Raw genomic sequence first — 26,211 nt, forward strand, 5'->3', positions numbered from 1 at the left:
TGTGTGTGTGTGTGTGTGTGTGTGTGTGTGTGTGTGTGTGTGTGTGTTCGTTTACGTACGTTGTAATTGGAATTCCGTCTGTGCATTGATTTGAGTGGGGTCGATTGACTCTGTCGTTGGAGGTGATTTATTTACGTAGGATGAATACAATTTCCGTTTCGTGCCCGCTGAGTTGATATTCTATACACAGGGTGATCCCTATATATTTTCACTACTATAAAATACTATTAATTTCTATGTTGATTCTGACGTATTTTGAAAAAAAAACAATTAAGTCAATGTTATACAAAACTTGTGTAAGAATCATGTTTTCAATTTTTGGTGGAACAATATACTGCGGAGTGGGTATCCTTTTCCGATAACATACAAAGATTGTTAATAATAAGCTAATATCTATTAATATCCATTAAAATTTTCAAATAAATATTCTCAATCAGAAAGTGGTGGTAACATAAAGGCTACCGATTAAAAAAGTAAAAATTCAGTAAAAATGTCATGTATGGGTAACACGTATACATACGTCAATACTGCGTTAAACGAATGACCCGGTATAAGTGTATTTATTTTGTACATAGATACCCATGGTCATAGACATGACGTGATTACCGAGACGAAGGGTGGTCCTTTAGTCGTTTAATTCCGAAATTCCTCTCAGAGCTTACATATATATATATATATATATACAACAGTCCATGACGACATTACACGCATTTGTTTGCTTAAAACCGGGATCTATTCCTCGGGTTCTGAAGTGATTATTGTTTTCTTCATTTGGAGTTCTATCAGTACGTACCGCAGTTTCCTAAAACTACATAACTAAACGCAAATTGCAATTGAATATAAAATAAAAATGAAAAAAAAATCGTGACACTTTAGAGTCGCTATTTTATTGACTTTGTATGCATCTGAAAGATTAATTTTTAATTTGAAACCAATCGTACTTTACAAATATAATAATACTTTAGAATAAGCTTTTATTTATTTATTTGATACTATATACAAACTATTTGTTTATTTTTACATTATACTTTTAATACATATTATAAATAATACACAATTAACGAATCAGTTGAATCATTGTATATGTTACAGGCACAATAGGATACTCCGACATTGTGCATGACTAAATGTTTAGTAGGCATACTATATATATAACTACCAAATACAAAATAAAAAACAAAACATATAGTAAAATAAACAATATAATTATTAATCATTATCTTTCACTTATGTATTACGAATAAATTCTTATAAATATATAGAAATTGTATTTTAATTTTTTTTTATATATAATAATAAAAAATACTTAAATAATTGCTATATTTATTCAAGAGGATTATTACTGTAGCACTAAATATTACCCAATTTACGTGTAGATTTGCATTCAAATTTTCTGGTTTTGTACTTCTGTGTCCCACCATATAATATATGGTGGGACACAGAAGTGTATATTATATCATCTGAGTTCGAATTGCGTCCAATTACCTTACTATGTTGTGAGATTTTCTTCGGTCAAAATAAAAGTATATTTTCTTAACTTAAATTATATACGACGTATATTTGAATAAGCTTTCCTTTCTTGGTCTTTAATAAAAATAATTTACCGACAAGTCGTCAAAAAGTTTTATAAGCGTTAGGAAATGAAATTTGGACGTAATCGATTATTTCAACGAATTTACAACAATCGATATTAGTCATTTAATTGTTACTCTATAAATCATACCATATTTTATTGAAAACTAACTACTAAAATACTACAACTAAAATATAAGCGTTTTAAAGACATTTCATAGTTTCCAAATATTTTAATGACATTTGTGAAGTTAGATGTAGTATTTACATTGCTCAAGAGCATATCGGATGATTAAAATGATATGCTAACTGATTACTCGAAATGGATTGCCATTGTATTACGATCACAAGTCTACACGAGAAAAACATTTTTATGATTGGCATTGTCCAAATATTCCGTACGTTATTTATAATGCCCGGGCAGTGTTCAAATCGACCAAGTTTTCCATTTTGATCGTAGCATATAAATTATAATGTATTACGTACCTTGCGAATAATAGAGTGTGTCAGTTATTAATTACAAACGCTTTTTAAGGATTATAATACTATACATGCATATGCGCTTGTGTTTGCACATTTCAAACATAAACATAACTTATAAAACGAGTTGTATGTAGGTACTTAATGTATAGTAAACAGCTGGAATGCACAATAAAGGACAAATCTGTCGGATTTTGGGGCGAACAAAGTAGCTTAATAATTTACCAGAGACAGTACGTAGCTATAAATACGCCATGATCATATACGTATACTATATCACGGGTAGGTAATGAATGTTTATAATAATTACGATATCTACATGTATAGTATACTGTTACTTGTACGGTAATAAATCAAATGTGTAATATTGTAAAAGCATAATTAAAATTATTAAAAAATTAAATTATAATGCAGAAAAATATTATAATGGTGATTTTGGTGTACCGTCAATTGATCGCAAGCCAATTTACCGCACGACAATTGATCGCAGGAGAGCATTAACAGATTCAAAATCGAACAATATGTTGGGAGCAACGAGCCCCTTCAAAAAAAAAAAAAAAAATTATCGAGATAGAGCAGCTAAAATAAAAAAATATGTACCAATTATAAAAATAATACAAATATTGAAGATTTTCTTCATGGCATTGCATACAATTTTCAATTGCAATTTTAATTTTTAGCGTTTTTCATTATTTTATACCTACCTTGATGATTCATTATAATATTTTTTTATATTCAATTAAATTTACCAATATTATCGATTTATATGAAAAATATTGCATATTATAGTTTTATTTGTTTCATTTTATATACCTAACAACATTTTTTAAACATTTTTTATCCAAGACGAAAAAATATATATTTAACCGTAAATGTAACCAAAGTTGTGCCAAATTTATTCAAATTAAATATGTATTAAAATTAAAAATTATTCCTGAAAATGTTATTTTTCGATCAATTGCCTTGCGTTAAATTTTAATTGCAATAAATTGTTTACGACCAATTGACGTGTATCCGGTAATGTTGGGTCAAGAGATTATCATTGCTGTAAATGCTCAGCTCAGACTCAGGTGTGTTAATAAAGTGACGGGAAGAATACTTATATCAATAATACTCGATAAGTAATTTATGAAAATAATCACTAATTACTTATTTACATTGTATTATTTCATGTAATGGTCATTCAACAATAATTTATATGTAACAGACCACGTCAAGGTGACATGAAAATAAAATCTGGTAATAAACTAAATGCAACACAAGTCTTAGGAGATATAAGACCTACGGTAAATAATTTATTTTTTTATCCAGATCGATTAAATACATACATTACATTACATTCGTTGAAATACAGACATTTTTAATTTATAATTCATAAAGATCGTGGATGAAATATATTTAATCATTGCCATACTAATTAATTATCAATAATAGCACTCGTTTTCGGACAGCCATGTAAAATGAATAGGGTAAGTACAGCAACATTTCCCAAACTCTTGTTTAGGCTGGCCCGTTAATTAATATTTTTCCCCTTTGTGACCCACCAAAATTGTTTACATTTATCATTGTGTAAAAAAAGGCAAAATGATGAATAACAAATTTAATATGAGAATTTTATTAAATTCTGCGATCCGGTTTTATAATATCGTGGCCCGGTAGTGGATCGCGACCAACTGGGAAACCGACATAATTGGGAAACGCTGAGATACAGCAATTTAACCAACAGTGTTTCAGCCAAAAATATTTAATCCGAAAAATATTATTGCCGGCAGTATGTTAACTGACAAATATTACCCACAGTATTTTAGCCGAATAAAATACAACCGATAATATTGTAACTGACAGATATTACAAAAGATAATATTTCAGCCGAAAAATAATACAATAATAATCTTGGTCGTCATATTATTTTCTCCGTGTTTATCTCCAAGTTAAAAACCAGTTTGTCAAATATGTTCTTATCAAATACTTGTCGGCTAAAGCACGGTCGGTTAAAATATTGTAGGTTATTATATTTGACTGGTAAATTATTTTTCTATTAAAATAATTTTTGGCTATATTACGTTTGGACTGTTTTATTTTCGACTATTTTACGCGCACTCAAATAAGTAAGTTTCCGTTTGGCTGTTCTATATCACAATCGTTTAAAACGTGATAAGTACTATCAATTAATGCCGATTATCATATTCTTGTTCTAATTTAACTTTGGAGTGAAAATAATACCTATTTTCTTTTTTATGCGAAAAGTATAAATTGTTATATTAGTTATAATTCGTAATTGTTTTTTTTTTTTTAATAATGGGTAGAAATGAAATTCCGAAAAGTAAAAGCAAACATAAGAAAAAATTTAAAAAAATTAACAAACATCAAAGGTTAGATCCTATATTTTTAAAAACATTACCTTACGAAATACAAAATGATCATTCATTATTGAAGTATTGGAATAATAGATTTAGGTTATTCAAAAAATTTAATCAAGGAATTAAATTAGATAAAGGTAAAACAATATGTATCATAGTATTCATTAAACTTATGTTTATCTATCTAGTTATAATTATTGATATATTATACATTGCCAGCTATAAACTTTATCAGTATTTTAACTTATAAAAATATTAGAAAAATAATGTATATACCTCATACAAAGTCAGTGTTTTCTTTATGCAGTCTCATATTTAGTAGAGAAAAATGTTAATTAAACTTTTGTTCTGTAGAAAGTTGGTACTCAGTAACACCTGAAAAAATTAGTCGAATGATTGCTGAACGGTGTACATGTGATTTGATAGTTGATGCTTTTTGTGGTGCAGGAAGTAATGCCATTCAATTTGCATTTACTAGTAAAAAAGGTTACCTAGTTTTAAATGTACATTAAACATTAATACACATTTTAAACATTCATTAAAATTATACAATTTATTATTAGTTTTTAAGATTTATTTGATATTTTCATAAATTAAAATTATTACAATTTTTCAGTTATTGCAATAGATATTGATCCATTGAAAATAGAACTTGCACGTAATAATGCTGAAGTTTATGGTGTCTCAGATCGTATAGAATTTATTATTGGAGATTATTATGCTTTGGTTCCAACTTTGAAAGCAGATGTTATCTTTTTATCACCACCATGGGGAGGTCCTTCATATTCGTCAAAAAAAAATTTTAGCATTGATGATATTATGTCAAATTATGGGGGCGGTAAATACTTGTATGAATTAACTCGTCAAGTAACTGAGAACATTGCTTACTTTCTACCAAAGAATATTGATGAAAAGCAAGTATGTTTCATTTATATTGTTTATTATAGATTCTATTTTATTTTTACACGTCATTGTTCATAGAACATTCTTTATATATTTTTAAAGTATCCTTATAACTATTAAATTATAATGTATGTATTAATTGCATGCATTTTGCATTTTTGTTATCTTTTAGTGCATCTCATTAGCTGGGGAAGGTAATTTAGCAGAAATAGAAAGTAATTTTTTTAACAATAGACTAAATTCAAAAACATTCTACTATGGAAACTTAGTTAAAATTAATAGTTAGTAATAAGGTAATTTTGTAACAATAATACTGGTTTTTTCTTTTGTATAATATGTATTTAAATAATATAACAATAATAATTACAAGTCACAATATTATTGATTAGATATGAGTAACAATTTAAACTATTGTAATAAAACCAATAACATGATATGTATGCGTTACTTAAGCTGTGTTACTTTTAAATTTATAAATAATAATTTATTTTAAGCTTATTAAATAGGTAACAATATAAATAGCGCTAAAAAAAAAAATTGTGCTTCAATTCGTTTTAATACTTGTTACGTTATGATTTTTTTTTTTTGTTTTTTTAGAAATATTTGTAGTTTGTACATAAATATAATTATATTATTAACTTAATATTATATATTTAACATTCTATAAAATATATATTTGTCATCAGTTCCATAATGTAAAATCATTACTGAATAGGACTTAAAATTACTTATAAATATAGTAACTAGTACTTCAGTAATGAAATTTTACATTTGAGGTATTCAAACAAACATTTATAATGGTAACATTAACTACACTATCATTTAGATAAAATTATATTATTATGTTGATATAATTCTCTATCAAAAAAAAAAAAAAAAAAAAGCAGATTCCCATAATAGTATTATTTGTCTTATAACTATAATTTAAACATAATATAAACTTAACAACTGGCAACATTAGTTTTTTATGTTAACTTATTAGCGACTAGTAACTTACAATACAGATTACATCAATTTTTATGATGAACTTATTTTATTCAATAAAGAGATCTTTTTTGTTATCCATCATTTATCTTTTCAGAACTTTTTAAATTAAATTTTATTCATTTTTTTTTAATAATTAAATAACTAAAATATTTTTTGTAAAATTAAATGTATTAGTACCAATATTTTTATACAAAATAAGTTATTTAGAGGAGAGCAAAAGTAAAGTTCAGATTTTTTTCTACTTATCACCTCTATTATAGATTAATATCTTGTTGAGTCAACAATTTTCTTAGAATTAACATAGTGTTTGAAATTAAATTTCAATACAGGTTTGAACATATTCATAAGTCTTTAAATATTATTAACCAAGAATAATGGAAGTATACAAATTAATCAATATATTAATTAATAAGTATACCAGAATACTTGTCCTAAAAATTCACAATTAAAAATAAAAATGTTCTGTAAAAAGTAATTGATAGAAAACAGAAATAATCCCTTGTAAGTATATAGTAGTTACACTATGCCATGAGCATCTAAATATTTTACCTTAGTCAAATTGTTAAAGATAATTTATTAATTACATACTACTTGGACTTAAACAAAAAATTCATAGTTATGATATGTAAGTCGTTTGCACCAAACCGTACATAAAAAAAAAAAAATACATTTTTGGTTATCATTTATGTTTTCTCTGGTCTGTTATTAAATAATTCTTCAACTATGTGCTCGTCAGCTAGTGTTGAGATATCTCCTACATCTCTGTCATTGACAGCTACTTTTCGTAAAACTCTTCTCATTATTTTTCCAGAACGGGTTTTTGGAAGACCTGGTGCATGTTGTATAACATCTGGCATTGCAAATGGTCCAATTGTTTCTCTTACTATAAAATAATTATTTCGTGGTTGAATTTTATAATTATTTATTTTATTAGATAGCCAACAAAATTTTAAATACTTCTAAAGTGAAACTTCTTTAAATTAAACATTCTGGTAAAATGTTTAAATTTCTACTGTTTGGAAAATAAAGTATACTAATATTAAGTTGCAAGAACTTATTAGTTTTATTGAAAATGTTTAATAAATTCATCATAAATACATGTTTGTGTATATTTCTTATGTAAAGTAACAAATAAATTTAATTATATGTAAACAATTTTTTTAATTTTTTTTTTTGTTAAATATAAATGAAAGTTATAAGCATGTATATTAGTAAGATCCATAATAACTTTAAATATACTGTCTTTGTTTGTTATTTTCTTTAAAATAAATAAAATTTAATATGATCTGAATATTTTTTACGATTTTCATAATTAGGTGGTCTAAAAATATGTGGAAAATTACCTTTTTTTACCAACTCAGATGAAAGTTTTGGTGTAAAAGGTATACCATTATTGGGAGTAACAAAACAATAAAGACATTCTCCTTTTATTGAATGTGGTCTTGATACAACTGCAGCTTCAGATACATCTGGATGTTCAGTTAAGACAGATTCCACCTCAGCAGTGCTCATAAGGTGCCCAGATACATTTAACATATCATCTACTCTTCCCGTCACCCACAAGTATCCATCTTCATCTCTTCTTGCACCTGTAATAATTAATAAATTATTTATTAACATAATAGTAAAATATTGTTTTAATTTACCATCGCCAGTGCAATAGTACCCTGGAAACTTGCTGAAGTAAACTGATTGATATCGTTCGTGATTACCGAACAATGTACGCATCATTCCAGGCCAAGGTTTATTAAACACTAAGTATCCTTCACCAACTCCTTTAATTTCTTTTCCACTCTCATCTAAAAGAATTGGATTGACACCAAAGAATGGAAACGTCTGTAAATGCAAATCAAATGTTACTTGTAATAGATATTTATTAATAGTAACTTTTTAAAGTAAGACACTTACTGCTGATCCGGGTTTCATTGGTGTACAGCCTGGAAGTGGAGTAATCACGTGGCCTCCAGTTTCTGTTTGCCAAAATGTATCAGCTATAGAACACCTTTCTTTACCAATATGTTTGTAATACCACAACCAAGCTTCTGGGTTAATTGGTTCGCCAACTGAACCCAATACTTTTAATGTATCAAGGTTATACCTATAGAAAATGAGTGAAATACAAATTAATTAGAATTTCAATGTTATTTCTCAAGCATATATATTATAAGAATTTGAATATTTTTTAAGTTATCAAAAATATAACTAAATTCATAAGAAATGTATTTTTAAAAATATTTTATATATTTATTCAAAATTTGAAAATATTTAGTTGTTTTAATATATTTATAAACCATTTCGTGATTATATTACAAAATTTACAAATCAATTCCCAATTTTATTAATTTTTTTTTCAAAAGTAAAATTGAGATTATTTTAATGAATAGTTAATGAAAAAGTATCAAATAACAATTATTCAAAAAAATATTAGTTTCTCATTAAAAATAAAATATTGAATGAAACTTTCAGCTATTATGTTATGAATATTTCATTTTACATAAAATCATTTGAAATAAAATCTTTTATTTAAAGAAAAATAATCTATCGTGTTTAAGTTGCTTCTTAATGTCTTAAGGCATTTTATAAAATGCATATTTAATACTCAAATGGGACATAATAAAGTTTTAAAAATAATTTTACTTTTTCACAGGTTCTTCTCCAAATTTCATAAGAGCACGGATTGCTGTTGGAGCTGTATAAAATTGTGAAACCTTGTACTTTTCAATTATTGACCAATATCTTCCGTTGTCAGGATAAAATGGCGTTCCTTCAAACTAAAGTTAATAGTGGTTAACAGTAACACTATTACTTGTGTCAATGTATAATATAAGTCTACTTATGGATTGTCAGACCTCTCATATTATATATGAATGTCTATTTTTAAACATTATCTCAAAAACTAACAAACTTAAAAATAATAAAATATCCTATTTTTTTAAACATGTAAGGTTATAAAGTTGAAAATACTAGGTATCATATATAGTCTACACTACTTAATTTCCCACAATTTACATAAATGGATGGTAAATTCTCAAGTTACATTGACGAATAATTATTTTCAATACATATAAAATATATATTTACTCTGCAGTTTTTATATCTTAAAATAAATCCATGTTCAAGTAAATACTTCACCAAGGACTAGGAACCTCTCCCTACGTACTTTATCTCCTTCATAGATATAGGTGGTACTATTGGAGGGGCAAGGTAGGCGGCTGTTCCCCCCTGCGAGTTCTTACTCTCCCTATACATTTCAAATATTGGTTGGTAATCCCTCATATTACATGCTTATTTAGAGTCTGCATGGTTGTAAGTAATAATATTATTATCTATAACCGTAGGAGCCATTCTTGTAAATATGCTGATAAGATTTTTACGTCAACATTTTCAATATTATTATAATTTATTTTTATCATTGACAAATCATGAACCAATATTATTACTTTATTATTACCTATCTGTATCACAAATGTTTTGTATGATTTTATACTTTGATTTGAAGTGTGTATTTTATTTAGTATTCTTGAGTTTTTTGGGAAGGTAATATTAATTATAATAAAAATTATGAACATAAACCAAAGTAAAAAAATAAAAACTTTATACGACTTTTTCATACAAGAACCATCATAGGCGGATCTACGAGGTGTGCCGGGTGTGCCTTGGCACACCCTAATGTGAATAATGCAAATAAAAAAATTGAATAATTACAATTGAGAATATATGTGCGTAAACATTAATTAAATTTTAGTTTTTTGTAAGTAACATTGCAAGTGTTCAGAATAAGTCTGAAATAATAATTACGTGTATATTTTACCAATCATTATTTTACATCATTAACGAAGCCTTTATTTTTAGAATTAAAATCATAACACGGTCTACACATACGTATTTATAGCCTCCCCATTATATTTTGAAAAAATAACCAAAAAATGACAGGGCACACTCAAATGTATCACTCTGAGTCCGCCTGTAAGAACCATCAAAGGTAAATTGTGTTAAGTTATTATTTTAAAATTGTATAAGATAAAATGATATAAATGTAGGTATTTGTAAGGGTATTATTCATTTTACAAAATAATCTTATTTGAAATAAATTAAAATAGTTATCAATAAAATACTTAAATTATAGTATTGGTAGTTTAAAGATTTAGACAAAATAGTGTTAATATTTTGCTTAAAGTATTTCCTGCCCTTCCTGCCAAGAGGGTCTAGTACCGCCTATGTTCATAGGTATATAATTACATATATACATATATCATGATATTAAGGAACGAGAAACTAATTTTTTGCTTAACTGCTATTTGTTATTGTAATAAAACAACTTACAATAACTGAAGACGCTCCATTAGCTAAAGGTCCATAAACGACATATGAGTGTCCAGTGATCCAGCCAATGTCTGCAGTGCACCAATATACGTCCCCTGGATGATAATCAAAAACATACTTGAAGGTAGTAGCAGCATAAATTAAATATCCGCCAGTAGTATGAAGAACTCCTTTCGGTTTCCCCGTAGAACCACTATGAATCAAAATATAGACTATATACTAATATAAAAATATTAAATTAACAATGAAATACTTGTTAAGTTATAGTTCAACCTAAACAGTAGAATAATTTCAAATACTAATGAGTAATGTGAAAATAATTATTCAAATAATTATATTTTTAAAATGTAATGATCAAATAATAAAGTAAGTACAAATAAGACGTAATAAGTATTAACAGGTATTTGTTAAAAATTAAATTTAATACAAACTTATTTTTATCTCACGAACCTTGTGTATAACATGAATAATGGATCTTCTGCTGACACCCAGACTGGATAACAAGCTGGTTCTACGTCATCCATCTCGTCATGCCACCAACAATCTCGTCCATCAGTCCAAGGTACCTTAAACAAAATCCATGTAATATTTTTACATTATATCTAATTTTCTTTAGTAAGCCAACGAAAATATACATCTGAATGTAGATCTATTGTATCAGAATCAGACCCATTTGTGCCATTAGTCGTGTTCATAGATCTGTAAAGCCTTGGTAAATGACGAACTACTATACAAGTAGGTATCTCGTGACCGAAATTTTTGGCTTTATCCATTGCTAAAAAAAAAAAATTGATAGTATTACATTGTTATTATACTTTTTATTAATACGTATTTTAATATATTACCAATATCACACAGACTTTTAATGTTCAACAATTTGTCTCCTCTGTATACACTGTCAGCTGTCACGAGGACTTTACATTTGCAATCAGCCATACGTTCTGCCAATGAATCGGATGAAAATCCTGCGAACTATAATAGGTAGGTACTCATATTATTAAAATATATAAGGTAAATGCCATATACTTCATTCGAATCATTATTTTAAAATTATTGAATAAGATAAGTTTATAACGTACTATATATGTATATAAATAAATGTGACGGACAAAAGTTGAAATTAGGCAAATCTCAGAAATTCTCGGGCAACACTCAAATTGTCCTCATCCTTATATATTTCCTATATAATTATAGTTTGGCTTTTTCCCTGGTATATCTAGTTGTAACCAACCTCATTTGGAAAAAAAACCGTATAATTAATATAATTTAATACGCTTAAATAATAATAAAAATATAATGATATAAGATCCTGGTATAACATTAATTTAAAGAATTAAAAAAAATGAGTAGACACATTTCATTATAAGGATATGATAAAATATATTTTTGTTTACATTTGCATTTTCCGGTAATATATTTTGTCTTGCAAGAACAACAAATAAATCCTTGTCCTCCAGTTAATAAATTTTGAGTACTCCCAGTCCTCAATGATATTTCGATATTCGGTACATCATTGCTAGTAATTAATTGTTCCTCACACTGAAATATCTGGTTTCCGGCATAAAATAATGACAAAATTCCATTTTTTAGTTTCTATTTTATAGAATCCACCGTCAGTAATACTTAATATAATACTTAACAAATTATTTGTATAAACATTTCCTCTATCAATACAAGACACTGTAATTTTCACTGTAATCTCGACTGTTAGAGATGGAAATTTATTTTCATTTATTGATTCCATTTTTTTCGTTTGTGACCCTAATCAGTAGCGCCACACATCAGTAGCTTTTTCATATGTTTTTTTATAAATTGTTGTTTTTGTTCAGATTTACATTTCGACTTTTGCCCGTAACATTTATATAATGCAAAATAAAAATATATTATCATATATGTATTTGAGGGAAGTAGTATACTAAAGTCTTAAAAATAATGAAAGTTTAGAATTCTGAAAAATGTTGAGTTTAAGAATTTTCTGTAGCTGTATTAAAATAAAAAAATTAAAAATATTTTACACATAGTTATATATGTTCTAGAAAGAAAGTTTTATAAAATGTCTCAAAATAAATATTAAATAAGTTAAATATAATCATGAATAAATTAATAATGTTTCAATCAATGGATTTTTTTTTAAGCTCCCAGTTCAATAATTGATTGAACAGATTTTGAGACTTTTGAGTTATAAATTTGACTTGTATATTTGTACTCGTACTTCTATGAAACACATTTTTTTAGATTATTTATAAATTTTTATTTTTTCTACTTTGATAATTTATAATTTATACGTAAATATTCTAAAAACAGTTAGCCAACTAACTCAATTATGAACTGGATGACTCAATAAAAAATTAATAAGTTGGTGATTCGATAGATAGAGTCATTATAATTTCATTTAAAAAGTATCGCTTTTTATTCTGAGAGAACTGTTGAAAAATGTAATACTAATCAAAAATCAAAAAGCACAAGACAACTAATTCAGTTTGTTTAACATTCAGAATTTCATTTATCAAATCTTAAATGAATCAATTTTTAGTACACTGTTGTAAGAAAATGTTATTTTAAAGTTAATTCAAAATTAATTTAGTACAAATTATAATGATAATCCAAACACATAAAAAAACTAAAAAAAAAGTTTTGTAGTCTTTTTAGAAACTATAGTTATAGTGTTTGCAACTTACAACAATAGAGTGTACTGCACCGATTCTTGCACATGCTAACATAGTAATCACTATTTCTAAAGTCATTGGCATATAAATAGCAACACGATCGCCCTTTACTATGCCTTTGGATTTCAATACGTTTGCAAACCTGCATACTTCTTCTAAAAGCTTTTTGTATGTGATTTTACTATAGTCTTCTGGATCATTGCCTTCCCTATAAATAAAATTAAGATTAGTTGATTAATGTAATAAATATAGGTACTATCGATCTAAGCTCTATATAATAAATCTTAAATATAAAAATAAGTAGTATTTATTATACTTATTTATTAAATACCATTATTTATAAAGAAGAAAGTATGTAAACATATTCCGGTGTGGTATATGAGCAGGCCTGTATTTAAAAATTTGGCACACCCCCGCATATAATTTATGCCCCCTCCAAAAAAAAAAAAAAATAATAATAATAATATAACACTTATTATTTTGTCCATAATCGACATTCTTTAGTATTAAAATATAACTTATAAATGAAAATCGTTTAATACTTTTTTTAACTAACAAATTAAACAAATTATAGCATAATAAAATATACTATTTTATTTTATTTATTGTTTTATTTTTTTTTCATTAGGTACATCATTTTAAAAATTAAAATTTGCTAAAATATTTTGCCGCCCCTAAAACTTGACGCCCCCCGGGCATGTGCTTACCCATGCCCCTCCCCTAAATACGGGCCTGAATATGAGAATAACAACAAGAATAACAGCAAGTTGCTGCTTTTTGTTTACTTGTTTCTGTTTACAATATAATTTAGATTTTATGGCTTAATATATAATAATGCTTTACTTATTAATTTTAACCTTCTTAGTATTAAATATTTCAAAGAACATAAGTTTAGTATTGAAACCAATTATTTAGATATGATGGTTAGGTCATCCTCAAATAAGTATAGTAAATTAATGCGCTTATATAATTTCTGATGATAAAATTAAATATTTATTCTAATTTTTTTCATACATAAAATCTCATATACAATCGAAAACATTTTCATAAAAATAAAGTTGATTCATATTGTTTATTTTCAGTAGTTTTGGTTAATTTTTAAAATATTAAATACTTACAAATAATTATAAAATGGCAGTATTTGATAAATAAACAAAATAAGTAAGTAATTATATATAAATAACTAATTTTGTTTTATAAAATTCTAATTGTTTAATAAAAACAGTTATTTTTTATGTAACAAAAAATTGATAACATTTGTTTTTAAAATGATCTGAACTATATATTAATAAAAATTATTAACTTATGAACTAGAGAACTGGGACCAGAATACTTCCACGTTGTGAAAAACAAGTACATATATTGCCACATTGATTATATAAATGACAACACACAAACTCATAAAGATTTTAGAGGTGATTTTTTATTAGAATTTTGCATCGCGAGTTAACTTGATATTATTTTATACTATTCTATAGTAGTTACATATATATCATGTGCTATTTTGTGAATTAAATTTTTCTACAAATCATGAAATAAATATGAATGTCTATGCTACGATTACCTACTTAATTGGTTTACTATAACTAAACATGTACATCTAATCAACCAAATAAAAATATAATCATAAGCTAAACAAATTAAATGAAAAATATAAAAATATATAGGTTATACATAAAAAAACTACTCGAATAAACTGTAATTATCTTTATACATATAATAGGTATTATATAAATGAGAGATAGGTAAAGCTAAATATTTTTTCAGCTTTACTGATCATTAAATTAATATGTATATTAGGGTGGCTCTTATCTTACTCTTGTAAATATTTTTTTAATTGTACAGTTTATGGCATTCACCCATTTTTTGTTAATGCCCAAAAAAATAATACCTGTAAAATTTGAAATCAATCATTCAATTTTAAGTCGTGCCCCCGGGCACTTGAAGTTAAGTAGTTTTGTCATTGTTCATTGTATATATTTGTACAAAAAACATCATTGAACGATTGAATTGTTGTTCCTAAATCCTTAATCTAAATAATGAATAGATTATGCTAAAAATTTAAGTTTCTAATACAAAAATAGAAAAATGAAATATTTACCTCTTATAATTTAGACATTCCAGATAAAAAATTAAATGCCTTAATTGACATAGAATAAAAATACTGGTAAGGTACGAATTCTAATTTTCTGAGTGTAAATAAATTGCTTTATTGATTTAATTTATCTGTATGGATTTAAAAGAAATAATATAACATGACATTTCAAAAATTTGAAGCGATACTAAGCAAATGTTATTTTTAATAAAATAACTAAATTATATATTTTAGCATTTTACAATTGTATCTAAAATGTTTAAAAACAAAAAAAAAGTAAATAATATTTATTATATGAATGTTCGATAAATATGTATAAATATTAACTAATTATATCCATACACGCTATGAAATTTTTAAAATTAATATAAATTATTATTCGTTATTATTCATCATATTATTAACATTTTATTGTCAGACATACGAGTTAAAATTAATTTAGAATTATTACGAAAGCTGTAGATGTCTTGACTAACTAACCTACCTCTCTTCTTTCGTTGGTCAATTTTAAAGTCCTTTCTCATACATCTAAACTTTATACTCCTTACATAGTTCCTGCACGCACTACTAATTACAGCAGAAATAATCCCTTTGATCGTATGATGCAATTGAATAATGATAGTACATCTTAATAAAAATGACGAAATTAAGGGTTTTTATTTCTATTCTCTTTTATTACAGTTATATTATATACTATGTATTAAATTTATATTAAATATTGAAACTTAAATAGATAAATTATTGTATAGGACACCACCCTTTAATAAAGATAAAAAATTATTATTATCACATTATTATACAATAAAATGTGTTAATGTGTTATAACTGAACAACTACATTTTAATGTATTTTGCTTTTTTTAAATGGCTAAATTTACTTTAAAATTCTATAATTTAAACAAAATATTTTTTTTTTAATTCATAATAAATTAAAGACAGTATAATTATTAATTTATATTTATATTTAAAACATACTTGTATTTTCATTCATATCGGAATGGAATATTACTATACACTTAATCATACGCGTGCGCAGATTCCTATTTCCGATGTAGCTTTTATTTTTTTTTTTTTGATCACCCACCCCCTTATAAAACCCCGCCTTAAAAAAATAGATCTACAAAACATAGGACATAAAATTTATTAGAAAAACTGATGTACAATCTAATTATCAATGAACGCCAGTCCCGGCAATTTTTATTTTTTTGTAATTTGATAAAATGAATAAAAAAAACTTTCGATTTTCCAAAAAAAAAGAGTTATTAGCCCTTTTTACCTAAGTACTTAGTACTTACCTAAAAAAAAGTATCAGGTGTGGCCTATAAGTCACATCCGAGCGCACGCCTATGCACTTAATATTAAAACAAAACAGATTAATAATCTTCTTGTTACAAAATCCAAAATAATATTTATATTATTTTCATGATTTTTCTAATGTTATTATATATTCTCAATTTAAAAATTTTATGCATAAATGTATTTTCGTTAAGTTCTATGTCTTAAAACTATACAAAACATAAATAGCAATAATTTAAATTATACATTTATTTCATCAGAATTTATTTCAATTTTTTTGTTTTTATTAGATTCGTTATCGCGTTTGAGCTTTATATTTTTGTAATAAATAATTTCTCTATCCATAAGTTAATCTTTAAAAGATTTGAAAACTACCAATAAAAAGGGCAACACTGCTAGATGAGGTCAGTTATGCGAATGGGTTAATAACTGCTTTATTAATCTTTTAAACTTGAAATAATTATACCATAAAAAAAATAATCTTAAGTGAAAAATATTGGGTAAATTAATTTATTTTTCTGAATATGTTTGATAGCGGACTTTATGATTTTTTTTCTAGTTTTGTCAAACTTTATTATTCAAACGATCATAATTTTGTAAATTTTGTAAATAAATAAATATGCCTATTATGTAATGAGTAATAAAGCTATCAAAATTTTACATTTTTTCAACCTCTCCCCTAAAATTCATTTCTATCCCTGGTTTATAGTATTTATTAGGAAAATTATTGAAAATATTGTTAATTTATCCCTCCTATTTCATAGTACCAACACAATATTCCCTTAAAGAAACCTCCAATTATTGCGATAATTGGAGCAATACTTTGTAGTCGAAATAATATAAACAAATATATAAATTAATTAAATAAAATAATAAAAACAAAAAAATCATGGTAAAAGCAATGGTTTCCTTTTTTCACTCTGAATCTATAACTAAACTTTAACAAAATAAATATCATTAATATCCTTTCAAATTTATATGGTATTTAATGGATTAGAATCCTTTACTTTTTTCTATCCATGCTATAATATCCTACTAGTTCACTATGTTATTCACTTTTTCTTTTCTAATTGTTTAATAAATTTGTATTTTACGCCTAATAAATATCGAGTTAAGTATTTTTTTCGTCTCCTCGAATATAAAAACTCCCAATAGATAAATTAATATTTAATATATTTGATAACCATGTGAATAACATGATTTAACATTTACAACAGATTTAAAAATTATTTCATTCATAACTGAAAGTGATTGGTTTTTTATTTTATTTTCTCTTTATTATATACTCATGATTATTTTATTCAATATATCTGTACATTATACAAATACTAGTTTACATTACGTTTTAAAGGTGAAGGTTATTAGGTCAACATTTTAATAAAATGTAGAGCTCAGATTTAAAAGAGCGCTCGCATAATACATTTGTTTAAAGGTTTAATATATATTTAATATTAAGTTTTCCTTTAATTTATATTACAGTTTACATTAATTTACTTACGTAAATAAACTCTAACCTTTAGTTTTTAGAAAATATTAAGCTATAAAATTACGAATGATACTTAAACTTCATCTAAATTGATATCTATATTTATTAACTGTCAATTTATTGTCAGGTGTAAATAAATAATTAATAATCAAATAATTTATCCCTAATCATATTAGTAAGAAATTGTTACTACGTATTTAGAATACATTTTAATTAGTTATGTTTTGTTTATTGTGTCATAAAATTATCATTGTACCTACATAAAATCGTCATACTATAAAGAATATTCGTCATAGGTAATACGAAACGGTAAAAAGAGTTTAAAGATTTAATACGAGGGATTTAAAATTAAAGTGATTGGTGTAAAACTTGTTAAAAAGTTATTATGTTATCAATTAAAAACAATGAGAGTGTAATTTAGATCAAGTTATACATCAATCAGTAACTCTAATTCAAACAATTATACGATCAAGAAAAGTATAATCAAAATAGGGGTCTAGGTTAATAGTGTTAAATATTAACAAAAAAAAGGACTATAATATAATTTATGATTACGAAAATACAAAAGTATTAAAAAATAAATATTATAAACATTCTGTTCTTAAATTGAAAGATAAAATTTAATTAATTTGAAAAGTCAAATTTAATCAATTTTGAACAAAAGATAAAATTAATGTTGCTATAATAAATATTTGGTGAGGATGATATTCAATATTACTTCTGAGTTTATCAAATTTACACACAATTTACATCACAGGAAATACTAAAAACAAAATTTAAAATTATTCATAAGTTCTATATGTATTCAAATCTATTTACAATAAAAAAAAAATTATCTGTATGAAATTTAAAGCAGATTTATTACTTTATAATTTTACAACTAAGAAACAAAAATATTATTTTAGAACTTATTATAACTCATAATTTAAAAACGCTTATTAAAAACATAGATTTATAAAAATGTTATAACTAGAATTATTCTACTCTTTTCTGTACAATAATATTATTCAATTTTTTTTATTTTAAAAGGAACTTAAATAAACTTTAATTGATATATAATATATCTATATATTATGATACGTTGTATAAATGGACCTCTCATTGATCATTAATTATATAATTTAAAATTAATAAAAAGTTGCAACTGATATTTTAACAAGAAGATCCTACCACAGTTGATAACATTTATATATTTTATATATTAATGTGTTTTTAGAAAATGTTCTTCTAATATAATGAAGTTTGGTAAATATTTGTAATAAATATTTCACGTTTGTAATAAGAATACACAAATTTATAACTAACGCTTAATAATAAATAAATAATAGATTAATTAGTGAGATACTTCATTGATCAACTTTTAATGAATTATAAATTAAAGTTATATGGTTTAAACTTATAATATATATACAAATAAAAATATTGGACTGCGCAGTAGCGCAGTGCTATAACCTAACTATTATAAATTTTATAATCTATGAATATAGAAAGTTGGGGTGTATTAAATTATGAGAAATACAAGGTTCGCTAAAGAACATAGTTCATTATTGTAATATAATAATTACTAGGTAGGCCTTACTACTTTACTTAATACTTTGACGAATAATTTACGTAGTGCTTATAAAATATCTGCCATACTAATTCTTATTTCTTATTTAAATTGGATTATTTACTACCGTGTACTAACTATATTCTTTGCATTTCCCTTCGTGAAGATAAGTATCTTCAATCCTTAACGTATCTAGGAAATGAAATACCACAAAACAAATAGAATAATTAATACACATTTAAGTCGGTTTGAAATGAACAAGAACGATTGCACTATATAACATAAATATTACAGTTGGACGTGGTTAGTAGAAGTCAATATGAGTCTACATATTGAGACTAGGTTATTGTTATAATTATTTTGGAGTCTTTTGTAGTGTTTAAAATTCGAATACCGTGGTTGTCCATTGGTTATAGATTTAATAATACACTATATATAATATAGAGTGATCATATTACTTTTCAACAAAATACGAGACGCACCTTTTTAATTACCTTCTTTTCGCTACCCAACAGAATAAATGTGCACTGTACAAAGGTTTTTAAATACAAATAAAATATTTATAAACAAAAACCATTTTCGAATACAATATACCAGCTCAAATATCCAAAACAATAATTCAAAAATACCCTTGTAGTAAAGTAGTAGAACGGACTAAAAAAAAAAAAAATGGTACTATTTCATTAGAACAATGCGATGAAAATTTAAAAACGAGACAATCTCGAATGTTATGGAACGATCACTCAAATAGATATAATTTTATTTTGTATGAGTGTGTTTTAGCCGAATGGATGGTACAACTGTGTTTTAGCGTATCGTCGTCGATTAGAATCCACTTCCTTCTCGGGCTGAACCACGGCCAGGAAAAAATAAACCGCCACCACTCCTCGACCAACTATCAAAACTTACTAAGTTCCAATACAACTATTAACCTTATTATATCCCTACTACACTCCAATCACAAGGGACTAATAGCAACATTAAATAAAAAATTTTAAAAATATATTTTTTACTCTATCAATTATAAAATACACACACGCACACATAAACATACATACATATATGTAACAATATAATATTAATGTATATAATTTAATCAGTGGCATATATAGGTTTTCATTTTAGAGGGGGTCGATTATGTATTTGATTCTTGGGTGGAAGGGAAGAAGGAAGCACACTATTACGAAAAAAATTACTTTAACACTATAAGACTTTTCGACTGTCTTTACTCCATCAGAGATATAAGAAACTCAATTTTTTTAATGATTTATTATTTTTAAAAGTATAAAAACAACATTGTAATAAACAAATTTTTTATTAGTCACTCAAAATTCACCACATATTTTCTTAAAAGAATAAACATATTTTATAAATATAAAATTTTAAATTATTGCATAAGCAACATTCTCAGTGTGGAAACAAATTTTCGGAAACCCCCAGCATTAAGACATATCCATGATAAAAATAACAATCTTTAACAATGGTGTTTTTCATTTCGGAGGGGGCCCGGGCCCCCTTGCCACCCCCACCCATAAATATTCCCTTGAATTTAATTATTATAATATGGTACAGGGTACCATTATCTTATTGGTTTTTAAAACCATTATTATTTATCATTATAATATTATTAATGCGAATATCATTACAAAATTTTATATAGCGCTTATATAACATTTCCGTGTTTACACATTAATTACCAATATAATGTTATTTTCGAAATTTTTTTAATATTTATTGGTAAAACGATCACAGACCATGGTAACTATTAACCACAAGCAATTAAAACTTCTTTATATAAATTAACCAAACATTAATTTATTTTATTTTATTCACATACGTTTTCAAATATTTTAAATAATATACAGTATATATAGGTAAAAGTAAATAAGATCTAATTATAAATTATAAATGAATACAGTTTTAATAAAACTATAAATTAAATAATTATATTCATATGGAAATAAGTTAATTAATTTAATTTTTTCGGAAAATATTTCATTTCGTAATATAATTTTTTTAGAAAATAATAGACAATTATTTTTAATAAACACTTTAAAATCAGAAATATAGATAATTACTTTTTATATCACTGGGTACTATAAAAATGTATACTTAAGTATAAGTTAGAGAAACATCATGCAAGCTACAAATTACTGCATATCAATATTATTTATTTTCATTCTACATTATCTCTGGCCATCATAATTAGATTTAAATAATTTTCAAGGTGATACTAAAATCAGTAGTGAATATATAATATATTAAATTAATTTTTGGTAAGAAGTAAAATGTATACGAGGTACCCTCACCCATCGTTGGCCTATATTAAAATATAATATAGTGATAATAAAATATATTTTTATTTTTTGTAAGTGGTTTTTATAATTTTTATTATTGTTGTCTTAAAGTCGTCTAATATTTTTTTTAAATTTTTTAATTTGTATAAGATATTGTAGACAATCGGGACGCCAAGGATTCTATATTATTATATCTTGTGGGTTTAAATAATCACGAACGTTGAGTGAATTTCTAGAAACCAACCAGTATATCCATGTTATAATGTGTTGTAACCTTGATTCCGACCATCTCTGCATTGACAGACTGATGTTTTCGTCATACTAATTTACTATTAAATTTTTGAACTATAATTAATAAGTTTTATGCTATAGAGCAGTGATCGACAACTTTCTTGGACCCTTGGGCCAGCCCCTTTTTTTTAATGAACCGCGACACAAAATGTGTAGTCCGAAACTGGAAGTGTGCACTACGTAATTCAAGATGTGTACACCTCCTAAATACTAATAAATAAGACTACTATAAAGGTGTTTTTCAAGAAGCCAATTTAAACAACAGCTGATGAGGACTTAAATATATCTATTTCATTTTAAATTATATACCATAGGTACATTAAAATAAATAATTTGTAAATAGTTTTCAGATTTATACCAGTCAAAAGCACTGCCACAACTACAAGTAGGAGGCCCGTGTGCGGTAATTATATTGGGCCCCTTCCTAGGATTTATTTTTGTTCAATTTAAGTATCAATTTTTTTAGGTTTTAAAACACGTTTCATATCAGTTAGTGTACGATATAATATATCATTTATTAATATTTATATATATATTTATTAATATTCATTGATATATATATATATCGAACTAAATACCTATAACTGTTGTATATTATACTTCACTACATATTTATGTAGTAAATTTATTTAAGTAGTTTAAGTAGGCATGTTGTTTGCCTATTCAAATACTCAATGGACTCATTGTTAAATAAATATTACATTATTCTGAAATGTTATAACAACCTTACCTGAATTTCAAATAATTTTCTTTTTTATTATTAAATAATTGTGTGTTTGTAAAGTGTAGTTTATTTCAGGCTGGTACTAGGGGGCCCCCAAATTTATGTAAGCATTGGGGCCTGTGTGCGCAGCACACTCTGCACACCCGGTTTTTGCGGCACTGGTCAAAAGTATATTTTCAGTTTAAAAATTATAACAAATTAATAGTTAGATACTTAATTAACTATTAGGTATACTTAATATTATTATTATTATTTATTATTATACTTTATACTTTTTATTTAGCCTACTTTATTTACCTACTTTATAATGTACAATTTGATAAATAAAAAATAACTATTACTAAAAATTATTACTGATATTGTACTACAAATTATAATCATATGGAAGGGGGTACAGAGGGCTCTGTCATTGTACAATAAAAAATTTGTAGTACAAATTTTTATAAAAAATAGGGGCTGCCTTGGGCCACATTCATAAATTAAAAATGGTTCACGGGCTAGACAATACAAATTATTAATATGATATTCAATGAAAATTCCTAGTTTTGGGATTTAATACGGGCCATATAAAAGACATGTGTGGGTGCACACGTTGGATGCGGCCCGCGAACCACCGGTTGCCGTCCACTGCTATAGAGTGTAGGACATAGGTTATATAATTAAGACATCCAGTAAGACATATTTTTATACCTACATAGTATATTACTATTTTTTATAATATACCTATTCACCTATATGGTTAGATATTTTGTAAATGGGGAACTACTCACTCATCAAAAATTGTAAAGGAGCAATTGCTCCAAAATAATACCTTCATCATGCCACTGACTAAAGTACTTAAATTTGGTTCCAAGGTTAGGTTCGATACACGTATGACAAGAGGATAGTGTCGGTTTACTTATTCTGGGCGGTCGTCCTGCCTGGAAAACGATAACCAAATTCGTATTTCAAACCGGCAACTTTGCTTTGACACAGTGCTTTATCCCATTCAGCTACGACGACCCTTTCTTATCATCTTAATACAATTAAATAACATGTACACTCAAATAATAACAATTCAAATAATTGAATAATTTCTTGAGTATTAAAATATATCTACACTTAAAAGCTCTACTTATATTAAGGACACTTTTCAGCTATTGACTTTAAATGTACAAAGTGGTTAATTTTAATTTAAATTAAGCTATTTATTTTGGATCAATTTCACAAAGTAAACATGATGAACACAACAATTCATGATTATTCATAATATACTGATATATAAAAGGTACTCAAGTATATTTTTATACACATAATAATGTGTATATATGTATATATGTGTATGTATACACTATATAATTAAAAATTATTTAAGCTATAAAAAATTAAGGGTTATCAAATTAATTGAATGTGTTTATTGTATAAAGTTCATACAATATTTTTTCTAAATTTATCAAAAACGTCGAATCTTGGTACTATGGTTTTAATTATCAAGCACGTTGTAAGTTTTATATATAAAAAAAATCAATAAATCATAATTAAATAAAGGTTTTAAATCGAAGATGGTTAATGAATAATTTTAGATTATAATAAATTTATAAAACAGTCGAATGAACCGTTTAAACAATGATAAAATACTAATATATGATCGTACTTGTAAAAAAACATTCTATCATTTATATAAAAAAGAAAATGAAAATAATGTCCACTAATAATAAATAACATAATATATCATTTTATTGGGATCTCTTAATTGACGTGTAATAAGGAGTAATAACTCCAGATAGATATTTTAATATTTTATTATACGGCTTCAGTTTATTGTTTTTTCACGTATACATTAGCCCAGTATATTATTCAAATTGACTACATATCAAGTTCATAATACTACTAATACGAGTGATCATTAATATTTATAAATTATCAATCGCACTGAAAATATTTATGTAGGACAATGTCCAGGATTGTACACGAGTTTTAAACACATGTTCCTACGTTATTTAACATTATACTTTAAGTACACTAGCGTAACATTGCTCTACAATTACAATGATTTAACGATTTGAGCACGTATACCTATATATTATATAAATCAGCAATAATTACCAGTAAAATAATGTTAGACTAATGGCTAGTAATATTCCATTGCATCCACTACACGGATATAAAATCAATAGAAACAAGTTATTCGCCAAACGCTGCAGTGCCTGATAATACGATAATGGCACTCGTGTTATGCAATAATATTTCGTATAAATATTGAATTGATGATCGCATTATGTCATTGCTTACACTTACCAGTAAAAAGCCACTTTGTCACCCATTCCGTTGCGCACGTTCTTGTCCAGCAGGTTGTAGCACACGTTTGTGGTAGCACCTTCCATCCATTTGACTTTCACGGGCCCGCGAGTCACGTCAAAATTGTACGAGCAAAAGTTGTCGACATCGTACGGCGTTTCCCAATGAAACTGAACAGCGATTTCCGACCAAAATTGTGCGGGTAATTCAATCGATTTCTTGTGCATTTCTCGATATTGTTCCATGGACCGAACGTAAGCCCCCTCGGCCGTCTTATAATACGGCAGGTATGCGTTTTTTGACATTTTGTCGTTTGCGGATTTATCGAATTTTGGTATTTACAATGTTCTCACTCAAATCGTTCAAATGATAACGAAAAACAAAATAAAAATCAAGAACAGTAATCGAGACACTAAAGGAAGAAATAAAAAATTATGTTAACGATCGATATGAACTACGACTACAAGAAATCAATTACCCTGTGGAAACACTTCTCTGCAGAAAGGCGCTACGCCACTGACTAGTGACTACTGACTGTAGCAACTGCACGCACGGCCACACGGGATGGAAAACATGTCAATATTTCGCTTACCACCGCCGCGGCCGCCACCTCTGACGGCAGCAGCAGCAGAAGCAGCAGTGAACCAACATTGCCAATAATACGCGGCAGACAGTAGTCATTATTTTCAGAGATTTTATTTTATTTGTGTTACACAAATAATATATTATTGGATATTAATACTTATCGATTATTATTTAAACCTTTTTTTTTGTGCTCTATACAATAATTTTAAGAAGTATCCAGTGTTTTAAGTATAAAATTATAAAATTACACTTATGAAGTACAAATATTTATTGAATCTCGTAACTCACATTCTATATCTACATAAGTACCCAGTTTTAAGT

The 26,211-nt window shown here is 26.1% G+C and overlaps 2 protein-coding genes across 5 annotated transcripts in view; one reads left to right on the top strand and one right to left on the bottom strand.

The window, feature by feature from the left end:
• The window catches only part of LOC112682164 (trimethylguanosine synthase-like), a 19,644-nt gene extending 14,041 nt beyond the window's left edge, over nt 1-5,603 (top strand). The window contains exons 1-4 of one of the 3 annotated variants that reach the window (XM_025552680.1): nt 4,274-4,549; nt 4,767-4,898; nt 5,029-5,330; nt 5,488-5,603. In XM_025552680.1, coding sequence (XP_025408465.1) covers nt 4,351-4,549; nt 4,767-4,898; nt 5,029-5,330; nt 5,488-5,601 — 747 coding nt within the window. In that variant the 5' untranslated portion in view covers nt 4,274-4,350 and the 3' untranslated portion in view covers nt 5,602-5,603. Of the gene's footprint in view, nt 1-4,273; nt 4,550-4,766; nt 4,899-5,028; nt 5,331-5,487 lie in introns of those variants that run through there. The other 2 variants (XM_025552681.1, XM_025552682.1) reach the window with 2 other exon arrangements.
• A 929-nt stretch (nt 5,604-6,532) lies between these two features.
• LOC112682165 (acetyl-coenzyme A synthetase) lies at nt 6,533-25,937 on the bottom strand. Of its 2 annotated transcripts, XM_025552684.1 has the most exons (12): nt 25,784-25,937; nt 25,306-25,717; nt 13,304-13,499; nt 11,471-11,597; nt 11,261-11,400; nt 11,076-11,191; nt 10,626-10,818; nt 8,940-9,073; nt 8,211-8,400; nt 7,949-8,138; nt 7,646-7,891; nt 6,986-7,185 (listed from the first exon to the last, which is right to left on the bottom strand). In XM_025552684.1, the coding sequence occupies exons 2-12, from the start codon at nt 25,608-25,610 to the stop codon at nt 6,986-6,988; spliced, it is 2,037 nt and encodes a 678-aa protein (XP_025408469.1). In that variant the 5' UTR covers nt 25,611-25,717; nt 25,784-25,937. The 2 variants fall into 2 exon arrangements, with proteins under 2 accessions (XP_025408470.1, XP_025408469.1); XM_025552685.1 differs by lacking the exon at nt 25,784-25,937 and having other exon boundaries at nt 6,533-7,185; nt 25,306-25,610.
• Nucleotides 25,938-26,211: the final 274 nt, after the last annotated feature.

This window comes from Sipha flava, unplaced genomic scaffold, assembly GCF_003268045.1.
Source record: "Sipha flava isolate LNK unplaced genomic scaffold, YSA_version1 1_pilon_pilon, whole genome shotgun sequence".
NCBI classification, from domain to species: domain Eukaryota; kingdom Metazoa; phylum Arthropoda; class Insecta; order Hemiptera; family Aphididae; genus Sipha; species Sipha flava.

Coding starts and splice junctions, on each gene's coding strand:
- LOC112682165 (XM_025552685.1), bottom strand. CDS start 25,610: ATGTCAAAAAACGCATACCTGCCGTATTATAAGACGGCCGAGGGGGCT. Junction 11,192..11,260: donor CAATAGATCTACATTCAGAT/GTATATTTTCGT, acceptor ATTTTGTTTAAG/GTACCTTGGACTGATGGACG. Junction 8,139..8,210: donor CAATGAAACCCGGATCAGCA/GTAAGTGTCTTA, acceptor TTGCATTTACAG/ACGTTTCCATTCTTTGGTGT.